General features: G+C 44.0%; 2 protein-coding genes across 2 annotated transcripts in view; one reads left to right on the top strand and one right to left on the bottom strand.

Annotated features, from left to right (window-relative positions):
- Positions 1 to 500: 500 nt before the first annotated feature.
- The window catches only part of T265_10641 (hypothetical protein), a gene marked incomplete at both ends in the record, with an annotated part of 35,489 nt that continues 23,835 nt past the window's right edge, over positions 501 to 12,154 (bottom strand). The window contains 4 exons of the mRNA XM_009177080.1: positions 501 to 1,536; positions 5,365 to 5,448; positions 6,792 to 6,914; positions 8,099 to 8,278. Coding sequence (XP_009175344.1) covers positions 1,444 to 1,536; positions 5,365 to 5,448; positions 6,792 to 6,914; positions 8,099 to 8,278 — 480 coding nt within the window. The remainder of the gene's footprint in view (positions 1,537 to 5,364; positions 5,449 to 6,791; positions 6,915 to 8,098; positions 8,279 to 12,154) is intronic.
- On the top strand, positions 7,548 to 7,733 carry T265_10640 (hypothetical protein; the record flags this gene model as incomplete). The annotated part of the gene is made up of 1 exon (XM_009177081.1): positions 7,548 to 7,733. The coding sequence occupies one exon, from the start codon at positions 7,548 to 7,550 to the stop codon at positions 7,731 to 7,733; it is 186 nt and encodes a 61-aa protein (XP_009175345.1).

Raw genomic sequence — 12,154 nt, 5'->3', positions numbered from 1 at the left:
TCCGATTGAATTTATCACGTAGAAATAGGGGAAGTCAAAGGGCACCCTCTTAACCCTAAAATTCATCCGGTAGCAAAGCAAACGTTTATTGAGCAGTTTATCGAGGTACCACTAGATTTTCCTCTTATACTCAAGTCTCCGTTCATAACGATTCTAGTGGTCAGACCATCAAGTTCGTCTATCCTGATGCCTCATGATACTGTCACCCGCCTGCCACGATGCAGCAAGTCTATATCAGATGGGAATTCGAAACTTATAGCCTGCTTCCTAGAGGTCTCGGACAAAAACAGGTGAGCCAATGGTGGATGGGCTGTTCGTCATGCAACAAGCACGCTAAACAAAGATGCTTGCTATTCTGTGGCTATCTCAGATAGCTGGGGTAACGATGCGTACGGAAAATAATCCAGGGTGAAACTCCTTGAAGACGTTTCACTTCATCAAGGAAATTTCTTCCGGAGAGGCAAGACTGGATTATGAAGTAAAAAAGTGATTTTGGTTGCCCGAACTGTAAAAACAAACAACCTTAGACGGAAATATTATAGGATTTATGGAATTATTATCAATGAAAAGATTATGCTTGAAAGCAAAAGCAATGCGAACACTGGAAGGCTGACCGCTACCAATGGTATGGAACATAAAAGACAATATAAAGTGCACCAGGAGAACTGAAGAAAAACAGTAGGACGTAGGAATAAGCAAGTCCTAAATAAGTTCACAGAGACGAGATGTTAGAAAGCGGGTGAATAATTACAGCGACTGATCACAATGAAAGCTACTGGCGTAGGGAATTGGGTTCGATCCGCCTTTTGGGAATTCAAGCTAAAACGAAACTACCTAGAAAAAAACAGACGTTTCTGCCGATCGATTGGAGATTGGGCTGTACAGTTTGTTCCCTAATAACTAATTCATCTTAGCTGTTGTTGTGGAAGACTGCAGGTGTCTAAAGCGGTCAGTTAATTTTGGTTAGAAGTAAAGGACGATCAGAAACGCAAATCAACAAAAAAAGGCAAAACATTGTGCGTTAGACGGGGGAAATGCAGTGGACGAAATGGCCAAATAGATTACAGAGAATAAAAAGATGATAAAACTGTTGGACTAGAAAAGCGCGGATGAATTAAACCGACATGATCAGTTTATGGACGCCTGGCAGCGTCGTTGGCGTTAATGATTGCGTAGACATTTACGATTGCACATGGGTGGGGAGACCTAAAACACAAGTAACCACCGAGTTCGTGTCCAGTACGAGCGCGGCAACATGGTTAGTTGTGCGGTGGCAGAAACAGTTGTAGTAGTGGTAAGAAAGAAATCAACCGGTACGGTTGGGCAAATGGGGGAAATCAAAACTTGTGAAAAATGTCCAGATTTGTCGTCGGAACAGGGGATCTCCAACGCGGGTTGAATCAAAACGAAGCAGTAGTTGGTGTGCAGGCAACTACGGGTCACTTAAGTTGCTATGGCATAGTCCACGCCGTAATAGTCCGAATGGTATTGTCGTATGGCACAGCACAATACCATAGAAAAGAGCAGACAGAAGATCTGAAAAAAAGATTGTCATGTCATCAGAAGAACAAACACCGTCGGCTTTTAGTGTTGTTGAGGTAAAAGTAGAACTCACAACCAATATTCATAAATGAACTCAAGTATATAGATAAACCGGTAATATGATGCAGCCTGACGACAGGCAGTCAGCCCAGCAGCGCCACGACCACTGTATCGTTCATTACGTTGACATTGAAATTCTCCACGTTTATTCTGTCCCCATTTGTAACCCCCGCCCCACTTTTGTGTTTAGTGCGTGTATGTGAACTGGCGTTTGTTTGTCCTTACCACTTCACTCATTTGGCCTTGAGGTCATCCGGCCATTTGTGGGCGAATTTGTACACTTGTGACTGTCTCACGTGGGAGCCTGTTTGCTCCTTTGGTTTGTACTTTTGTAGTCCAAGTGGACCATTCGCTTTGGACGAGTACCTACTGTCGAGGTTTGTATAATATCAAATTTGTCTTACATTAATAGTACCGTACAGAAACCCAGCTCCGACTTTGTTTTGCCTCCCCTGAGGTCCTGGTATTGCGCGTCACTCGAAGATACCGTTCACCCGGTGCAACCACCGAAATCAAAATATCACCTCCGTTATCCCAAGTGCTTCCTAAAGTTACATAATTGAATTGATATGATTCAATCACACAAGGATTGGGGTGTGTTACAAAGTGAAGTGCGATTTCGCCGCTGGATTTCGGACTAATATTTGCCCTATCCCAGTGTGGTGTCTATCTAGTTTCACTGTCCAAGTGATCTCGGAGTCGGAATTCGCCAAGCTGGCGACGGTATCCACTGCGCAGTTGCGGATAAAATAGTCCATTGTTATTTGGCGTTCACCAAAAACACATGCAGTGTGTCTTTTCAATACTACTCGTAAAGTCAGTGAAAATTCTGAACGGTTCATTGCCGGTTTCAACCTTCACAGATGTCACCACGGCAGTCAAGCATCAGTGCCAACACTGATGTTGCTGTCTTTGATGATGATGATGATCCAGTTTACGAATTTTCAACAAGCTCATTTCGAAAGAACGATACGTTCCTTTAGACCGCACAGCATCTGTACAGTATGGCTGTGCTCAGTGGTAAAAGCTCAACGGTACGAGCGCTGTGTTAATCAGAACAGTGACCGTTTTCTGCGCGCTAAAATTCAAGTATCGGGAGTAAAACTATGCATTTTCCATCCACCGCTCATGTAAAATAGCAAACTCCTACAGTTCGAGCAGAAAACGTACACCAACCGCAAAGTGTTAGGAAGGATGACAACGGCTGGTTCAAAGCATACCGGTTGTACCAGGTCAAATACGTGTCGACAAACAGTGATGAGGCGATGACTTCTTATGCCCTTCGGAACCGGTACACAAAACACCTAGTTTCCTCGTATAAATACTGAATTTGGATGTGCGCAGTATCCCGGTGAGGTTATTTTAGGTTCGACGGCATTTAAGTGTGGTACATTTGATGCCGTTGCTTACTGCCGTTGTGTGTTCATTTGACTGAGGCGCAGAGTATGTCGAAATGGGTTGCTTAAATTGCTGCTAACCGTTCTTGACAAACAACATTGCAACCGTGAGGTGGCATACGGCCATTCAGTGTGCTATTAATCAAAGGTTGTCCACAACAGCAGCAAATAAAATGCCGTTTTGTAAACTGCTTGTGTCAGAGAAGCGGACCAAAGTCTTCAGCAAACCTGATGGGGTTGTCACCCGTAGGTGACCAGCACTACCCGTGTAAATGTTGAACCTCGAGATGTACCAGAATCCCATTTTGTCAGATCAAATAAATCATATAGTAAGCGTTCACTACAAGGCCTTTGGTCTTGTTATCTCAGTTTTTATGCATGTCGCAAGGAAGGAGTCACAACTGGATGACAACGGAATCATCGCTTCAATTGACTCAGTGATAGGCTACAGATCATTATTACGGACATTTATCATCTTCACTTTCATCCGTCAGTGGTGCTTACTGTTTGTCATTCGATCGTTCAGAAATTCTCCTTAGGTGGCGGAGTTCCATCTAATTAAAGCTTGGAGTGACGAGTGAAAAGGTTGAAAAATACCAGTGTAATGAACCAGAAGGAACAGAACATATTACCAACAGCAAATACGTATGCGTTTGTCAGAGTCTTCAGTACAAGAGGGACACAGTGCAACGATGAAATACCACGGTGTTGACATCTGATATTCCTTAAACAAACTTTGAGCACAACTGACCAGCCCGTTTTTAAACAGGAGGGCAACGATACAAACCAGGAGCTTGATACTACGCACAGTTTAGCTACCGTTTAAGTAACTTTGTGCGGTTTTCAAAGAGGAAGCATGTGAGGGATAGGTGATACTAGCTGGTTCGTCGGCTGAGATAAGTGATTTAATTGTTTATCTCAGCAAGCCAGTCAACGATCTACGTTGCCAACATTCCCCTCAATAGTGAAACATGGTGTCGTTATTCTGTTGATCATTAGCCATGTTTGGCTCTATGGTCCATGTGTAAGATGACGATACATGGGAATTCTAGTAAAGTTAGGGCAGCATAATTGTGGTTATTAGTTTGTTGACATAATTTGTCTGGAAATACACCCGTATGGTATGGGACCGAAGGCTTAGCCGGCACGCAAACTGGGTACAAGTGGGGCCCCTGCCCACTTAGAAAGACGTCCAAATGAGCTAGTAAAGATAGCGCTTTTGTGTGTCTTGGTGAATCGTGTTTCATATTTTCTATTCCGAGGACGTAAGAGTTTTAATCAACTCAAAATGGCCCCTATCTGGTGTCTAAGTAGTCTGTGGTATAAAGACTATACTCACTTCCTTGGCGTTGCCGCGGTGATGACTCGAAGGTCACACAAAACGAGAAGCTCAGGCAACCCATTTTCAATGAAGGGCACGCTCCAACATAGAATCTCGTCACCTGTCCAACAGTCGTTATCTGACAAACATCCCACGTGATCCGACAATTTCGGGACACAAAGAACGGAAAGGGATCAACTCTCAAAATAGAGCGGATTGCACCTTAACTAGTCAAATCGCGTTCTCTTCCAACCTTGTCCCGCTTGCTTTACAAGCTCGATGACTGGTGAAGTGGCCTTTTGTACTGGTATGCTGGTGTCTAATCATACTCCTGTGGAATGACGGTAAAGCCAATCCCAGGGAACATTCACAATAACGTCAGTAGCATGCTAATTCGGAAAGTGGCTACTTCTCGGGGAGTTCAGTCAAAGGGGGCTTTTCGATTTTTGATGTGGCGAGCCAAGTGTTACGGTATGGTTAACGTGAACCTCGTGTTGCCAGCTGTACATCGTTGGGCTTGAAACATGGCGATCAGTTGGCGGCTTCATATGGCACTTAGGGATTTTTATACTGCTTAGTAGTCAAGAATGGCCGGTTCTGTCCCGAACGCCCCTTCACGCCTCTATAAGCGTTTATGCCAGATAAAACGCGCCTACTAATGCTCTGACCTAAAACAATAGGTTCGCCTTCACACCGGTTAGTACGGAGACTGTCTGCAAGGTAGGTTCAAACTGACCATTCTGACAAAAAAACACCAGGACGTCTACAAGTTGGGCTAGTTTCATCCAATTTCGAACACAGACTGTGCATTTTATGAGCAACCGGGTGTTGGACTGTACCGAATAAATGAGCGCGACAGCTGACCGCTAGGTGAACATTGGTTTCTCAAGGGATTCAAGTTTATTGCTCGCTTATTAATAATTTTCATCACTGGACAAAGCTGAAAACGAACAGTCAAACAGCCTACGAGAAAGTGAAGCAGTGGATGAAAATCAATCGAAAGGCCCCCCGGTAGCGGCATTATCTATCGACGGAAAAACGTACCTCGAAGGCGGCAATTGACACCGCTATGAGGAAAAAAACTATCAACTTGTCCTTGAAGAATCGCTTGTACTTTTCCTTACAGCCCTGAAGGAAGGGGACGGGAGAAAACAGAAAAGAGCTATATAGCCATAACTTGGAAAAAAGGAACCAGGAGTATGAATAATCAAATCAATGGAAACCCGTAACTGGGTGGCAGATACGACTTCAGGACGCTGTGCAAATCATTGACAAAAAGTTGTGCAGCAGATCACACAACAGCATGTTGCTATATGGGAAAAAAGAAAGAAGGCGTTCAGCGGTAGCACCCTTCCGGTGCTTAGCTGCCATGCCACCCGAAGGAAGCACGAGGGCTGGGATACTGCCAGGTTGCCCAAGCATAGACAGGGGAAGTCGAGAGGCGGAGGTCGGATTCGAACCACGGACCTTACGGTCAGTAAATTCGCGATCTAACCACTTGGGCCATATGGGCTATATGGGGATCAATTATCAATATGAATTGGATAACTAACAAAAGCAAACCACAAAAAGTAGCGGAATTTAAAACCTGAAAAATCTCGTGTTCTGGCGAACACTGAGTGGCAAAAGCCTTTGCAAAAAGCGAACAACCTGTACACTTGTACATCATCAACCGGGTGTGAGATTGACGACAGAGTACTGGGGGTTGTGCTGTAAAATAACCTACACGACAGTCTACTGTGTGAACTCGAACATAACAAGCAAAACAGCTCAGAAAGAAAAAAGGGTCTTGGATAGGTATTAGGCTGCAAATTACGTCAACATGCTTGCGTAATACATCATAATAAGAGACTCAAGCAGCAAGTTCGAAAGCCCGAGTTTTTTAGCTGCAGTGCTGATGATCTCCAATAAGGATGAGGATGTACGGTGATTCTCAGAGCAGTTTGGTTTCACTTACAGGACGAAGGTTCAATGGAAAAATTCCCAAATCTCACCACACTCCCAACAAAACACTGAATTTCAAAGCTCTAAATTAACCAAAGTGAATCTCTCCAGAGCCCCCAAATGAAGTCATCGCTTCCGCTGCAAGGCCATTTTATCACTCTACTGTACAGCACACCATCAAAATTTATATTCGATTTCATGGATCGGCACGACGTTTCATATTAAAAACGTCTAACTTCCCCACGGGTGACTGCATTGCATTGCTCGATAAATCTGGGAACACCAGAGATAGCTGAATGGTAAAAGGCAGATAAAACGTAGTTGAAGTTGAACTGACTAGTTTTCCCAGGAAAGATAAAAACCGCCATGCTTTAGTTCAGGCGAAGAAATAAAACCGGCGTTATGATTCGGAAAAAAACAATAGTGATCCTCAAGCACGAATAAATGAAAGTGTTTCACATTACGTACCAAGATTCTTTTTCGACTATCCATCAGCATCAAGGACAAAAAGAACAGATAAAACTTACTTCTGTATAGACTTCATCAGGAGTGAGCTGAAGCTCATTGCAATTACTCTTACGGCGGTCACAGCAAGTGACCGGGATTCTGTCGCGATAATCGGTGTAACCGTTAACTCCGCAACACTGGAGCTGGAAACCAGAAGTGAAGCGAGAGATGGAGATAAGGACAATACCAAATTGAGCATCAGGAACCAGATGAAGACGGAACACATTAATTACACCTTATTCGGTTTTAGGAATGGCGTGTTTTGGGTTTTTGTTGGGAAGCGTTGCATTTCACGTAGCCCATCAGGCGGGATTAAGAAGGCTGATCAATGACCTAGTGAAGACCACATATAACACTTGTTTGTGCTCAGGTTAGACATGTTGATCTCTTCTTCTAAACGAACACATTCCGAGCCGGGCTCGTATATGCAGTCGGAAGGAAACTTTCTATTCCTAGCATTGGAGATACATTGTATGATCGTTCCCATCAGTTCCATGTGGAATTTTTTAGCAAAGTATACGCTTGTTGCACTTTTCATGCAACCAAGCTGTCTAGCCGACTTACAGCCGACATACAACACGTAAGTAGGAGGCCTGTGCTATCATCAAGATGTTTGATCCAGAGCAACTCAGACGGCAAGAACTGAAATGAAACTGTAGACATTTCAGCCAGGGGTTCACTTAACCAGTGAATTATTTACGTGCTTGGGTCGCATGACAATAGGTGCAACAGCAATAGGTTAGTTGGACGTGCACTCGTCGTCCGCCTCGGTATGAATGGAGCACGATCCGTCGCCAGCAATGGAAGACGGATCCACTTGTCCGGAAGTGATCATCATTAGGAACAGCCCAATTAGCCAGCCGGTACAGTGCAAACCAGTGCTCTATATCAAATCAAGTTGGACGGTCAACGGTCTAACTGTTCCGGAAGCCCATCTAGCTGAACTTGATAGACATAGATAGCCTTAACCGAGACCCAACAACCGTTTCTGAAAGCAGCATAGTAGAACATACCTTTTTTCACTAAAACTAGCCAACACACTGTGTATTCCGGGGTAAGCAAAATGCAAACTTTTAATAAAGACAACAGCTGGGACGCCAGTTGAGCTGTCAGTCTCAGGTGGATCTCCACCGTTAATATAACTTTCCACCCCAGTCCCACAGCAATAGTGTGTGAAAGAACTGTCAGCCGTGTTGTTGTGAGCAGCAGCTGGGCGAAATATATTAATCAATCAATGAAAAACTTGGTGACTGAAGGAAGTGTACACGATATCAGACAGGGCAAAACGATAATCAATCAAGTTGAAAAACACCAATGCAAACCTTACCACTCGATGTATGTTGTCCATGAAGGGCGACGGATTCTCACGTTGATCGCGAAGCATTGAGTATTCCTCCACTCCCTCAAACATCTGTTGCTCAACATGTTGCATTATCTGGTCAGGAAACGAGTCAAGGCAAGAGATAGCAATACAGATTATCATAAGCAACCGTAAATCGAAGTGACGCTAAAGCGCAGTAAGGTGGAACAAGGACAGTGAACATTAGTTCATTCACAAATAACTTCAGTATCCTGATAACAAATATGTGGGGCGATACAGACCAGTCACGGACCTGTTAAGTTACATAAAGTGTTTTCGAAAAGCTAAATCGAACGAACCTCGACTACGTTGTCCGCATTCTTAGTTAAGAGTAAATATAACCAAGCGTAAGAATTGTAGGCTTACATACAGGTTAGAGACAATGCGTTTAAGTAGGAATTTGAAGTAAACCCCACTAATAGCTACAACAAAGAACAGATTCCAATGGACCGGTTACGAAACCGAATGGATTTTACCGCTTTCCGGGTTTGCAACAATTTTAGGTACGCGTGGTTTGACCAATGGGTTATGCAAGAAGGTATTCCGTTCAGAAAACAAAATCTTCACTTTCTGCTGGAACAAACAAGTACCTAGTGTCTTTTCCTCGAAATACAAAGGGTGTTTGTGTACATAAACAAAATTAACACTATCGGTTTGTTTCAAAATAACGTACCTCAGATAATAGCTCAAAAGTGCAATAAAGCACCAGCATGACAGGAGAACGATAAAATGGGGCTGCTGTCACCAGGGTATTGTTCCCAGTGGGATGCTGGAGCTGCAAAACATTCGGTTTCATTCAACTAGAAGATCAGTTACACAATGGTATTGCTGATAAACCGTAGTTGTGCTGATACGGTTCAAAGGCAATTTGACAAAACATTGACAGTCTAATTGGTCGGCGTTCCATCAGAACGTAAGCGCCCATCATACCTGTTCAGGGTACTTCTTATTGTTTCACAAGTGATTAGTGAACGAGGTAAACCTCGGTGGCGTTTGCTGTCGACAGGAAATATCTGAGGCCGCCAGTGTTGTCAGAGATAAACATCGTTGCTTTGTCAACACCACTGTCCAGAATGTATTATTGCTCCAACTTGCAGAAGCTCACTACTTTGTATTCATCTGCTACGGTGACTAATCGCACAACGTATTAGACAAAATACAGGAATGGCGATTCGAGCGCTCTTCGAACTACCTTGTTCCCAGTCCATGATGTTTGGGGTAACCAATCGAGACTCGCTGTGACCGTTGTGGGAAGCAATCATTCATATGAAGATGCCGTTAAAATGAGATAATTGGCATTGCCACAACGCTCCTAAAAATTTTCAATCCAGTTCCGTACATTCCCATTTCAATATGTGAAAAGAATCTGATAATCAGGCATTAGAGTCGTTGGTAAATTTAAAACGCGATGTGATGATGATAATCTTTTAGTGATTTCTTTGGATGAGGAGAAATCGATCGATCGTGAAACTCAACACAGCGAACACGCAAGAAAAGCATAGATCAGACTGTGGCATCTGGCAAGAACCTGAAAACGATTCAGGTAGCCAACGGCCAGACCATGCAAATCATAACGCACGCGGTGGTGATTTCTGGGTCCATAGACTAGCAGCAATCGCTATATATATATATATNTGTCTAGGCTACAGTACTGTAAAGATCTCGCGGGCAAGAGCGGCCTGAGCTCAGGTCCCTTAAGACTTAAGCACGCTAGAAAGGGCAATGAGGAGCAGTCCGACGGAGAGCAGCGAATCATCGTGCTGCGAGAGACCATGCTGCGATGCGAAATTGTACTGTTCTATGCGACACGAATATGCGAAACTACAGTACGAGAATGGTTTGATGAGTATGACTTCCTGTTTCAAGGGAGGAATTTGGTGTTCGTGATAACATTCCAAAGACAACTCAAAAGCACTAAGAGCAATATCCTAAAAAAACCCCTTCAAAGACTAAAAAAATGAATGGTCAGCTGAATGAAGAGTTCTGGTCGTACGTGGACCGCCGTTATCACGAAGAATTCACTGCTGGAATGGAAATCTACGGACCGAAAGTCCATTATTTTCAGCGGCAGAAGACAAACAAACTAGTGAAAAAACTTGATAAGGCCGATCAAATCCCGGGACTACTCATCTGGCCATGACGCGTTGCTTCGAACTGTACAGCCGACCAACCACAATATACGCTGGGGGCCAACTTGGTTGACTTGCTACAGCCTAGAACTGCCGAGAGCCATGGAGCAACTGCAAAAAGGTGGAGCAGTGGGACTGAAAGGCTTCCAAGATTTCGAGGAGCAACAATAAATCTTCCGTAGAAAAAGAAAGGAATTCCATATACAAAGAACAGTCACCCCGAAAGCAGCCCCTTATCCGCAGGGAGTGAGATAACGGCTTTGGATAGTGGCTAGAATTCTGGAGGGAAATGTTCCTGAAGAGCTGTACGGAGTTGAAGCGATCGAGGTACGACTGACCCTATTTTACAGTCATACAAATACAAAATATATTGCGAATGGAACCAGTCCCCCTATGGACTCAGTCATCACTCAGTTGCATCACTTTACACAAGCTCGGATATCGAGACAAGTTTGTTGAATACATCAAAGCCTTCCACACTGGCATAAAAGACGACTTGCACAACTACCTATAACGATTGCTTAGTCGATACCAGAGTTAAGCAAGGCTGCATTCGTGCCCTGATCTTTTTCAGCCACCATGCAGCTACCATTCCCACAGAGGTGTTTTTCCATTGCAAAGTTAGTATAGCAATCCAATACTGATTGGATCTTTATCTGTTGGATTCGAAGCGTCTCCTAACCAAAACACCGCTAAGCGAGTCCGGTATCTGTGTGACTGCCTTAATTTCGCATTTTGAAACAGACGTTGGCTACATACGGCATTCGGTCCAGTGGCGTCTCCTTTGGCATAAACATGAATATCTCTAAAAACGTATGTCTTTTACCAGCCCGTACCGTGGATTCAACGCAAAACGCCACATATTCTGCTATCCATAGACTCGACAGTTGACAGAGGAATAGCCGTACCACATTTTGTCGCCTTGATAAACGCATCTGGAGCGACAACCACTTGCTCACTGACATCAAAACTGCAATGTAACTGGCTACTGTTGCTGTCATCACTGCTATAAGGCAAATATACCTAAATGCTATATGGACGGTATGTTCGGCTTCTTAACCGTTTTCGCTTACATTGTCTGGGCAAAATTTTTCGGATTAAATTCATTGACAGAGCCCCCAAACCCGAATTACTTTGAAGTCATCATCAGAACCATCTTCAGCTGGAAAAAACGACGCACACGACGCACAGTGGTTGTAACTAACACGGTTTTGTTCGCCGATGATGCGGGGAGGTAGGTGTAGATAGCTATGGATTGGAAGTTGCAGCCGATATAACCGGTGCTTGAATGCAGGACTTTTCAGTAGGCTTTTCACCGATGAGATCGGGAGAAAAATATACATTGAATACAACCACTTGGATGCATGCGCACAGCCGAGTGCACGACGGGGCCATTTTTGTTAGTCTCTAAAATTCATATGTTTCGCCTCGAGATTCCCATCTAAGGGGACGTTAATAAACAGTGCAGCTGTGTTTGCTGGTAATGACTTTCATAATTCACTGCCAAGTCACTACTTGACTTCTCCAAGCTGGTTTCTATCCGTCACTTGGTTGTACGAAATACGTCCTCCGGAGGGAGAATGCTGCTGAAGTTGAATGCTGTCTGTTACGAAATCAGCTTCCCTGATTTAGACCACCTAAAACGAAAGGAGGCCAAACAACTCGTCTAGGACCAGGTGAGAAAGGGTTCGAAATCGGGGATATCCGAAATTCTGTCATTGGGACAGCCTTCAGACAAGCTTAAAAACTACAGATTCCAGTGTAGATTATGGGAGGATCTGGCAAACGACAGGAGATGAAGAACGGAGATCCAAGCAGGTATGACAAGCCTTGATACGCGACGCGCTGCTATGCTAGAAAACAAGCCAGCCGAATCACCCCACTAGCGAAGAAC

This window comes from Opisthorchis viverrini (assembly GCF_000715545.1).
Source record: "Opisthorchis viverrini unplaced genomic scaffold opera_v5_394, whole genome shotgun sequence".
NCBI classification, from domain to species: domain Eukaryota; kingdom Metazoa; phylum Platyhelminthes; class Trematoda; order Opisthorchiida; family Opisthorchiidae; genus Opisthorchis; species Opisthorchis viverrini.
Note: the sequence above shows the minus strand (reverse complement) of the source record. Positions and strands in the feature narration are given on the sequence as shown.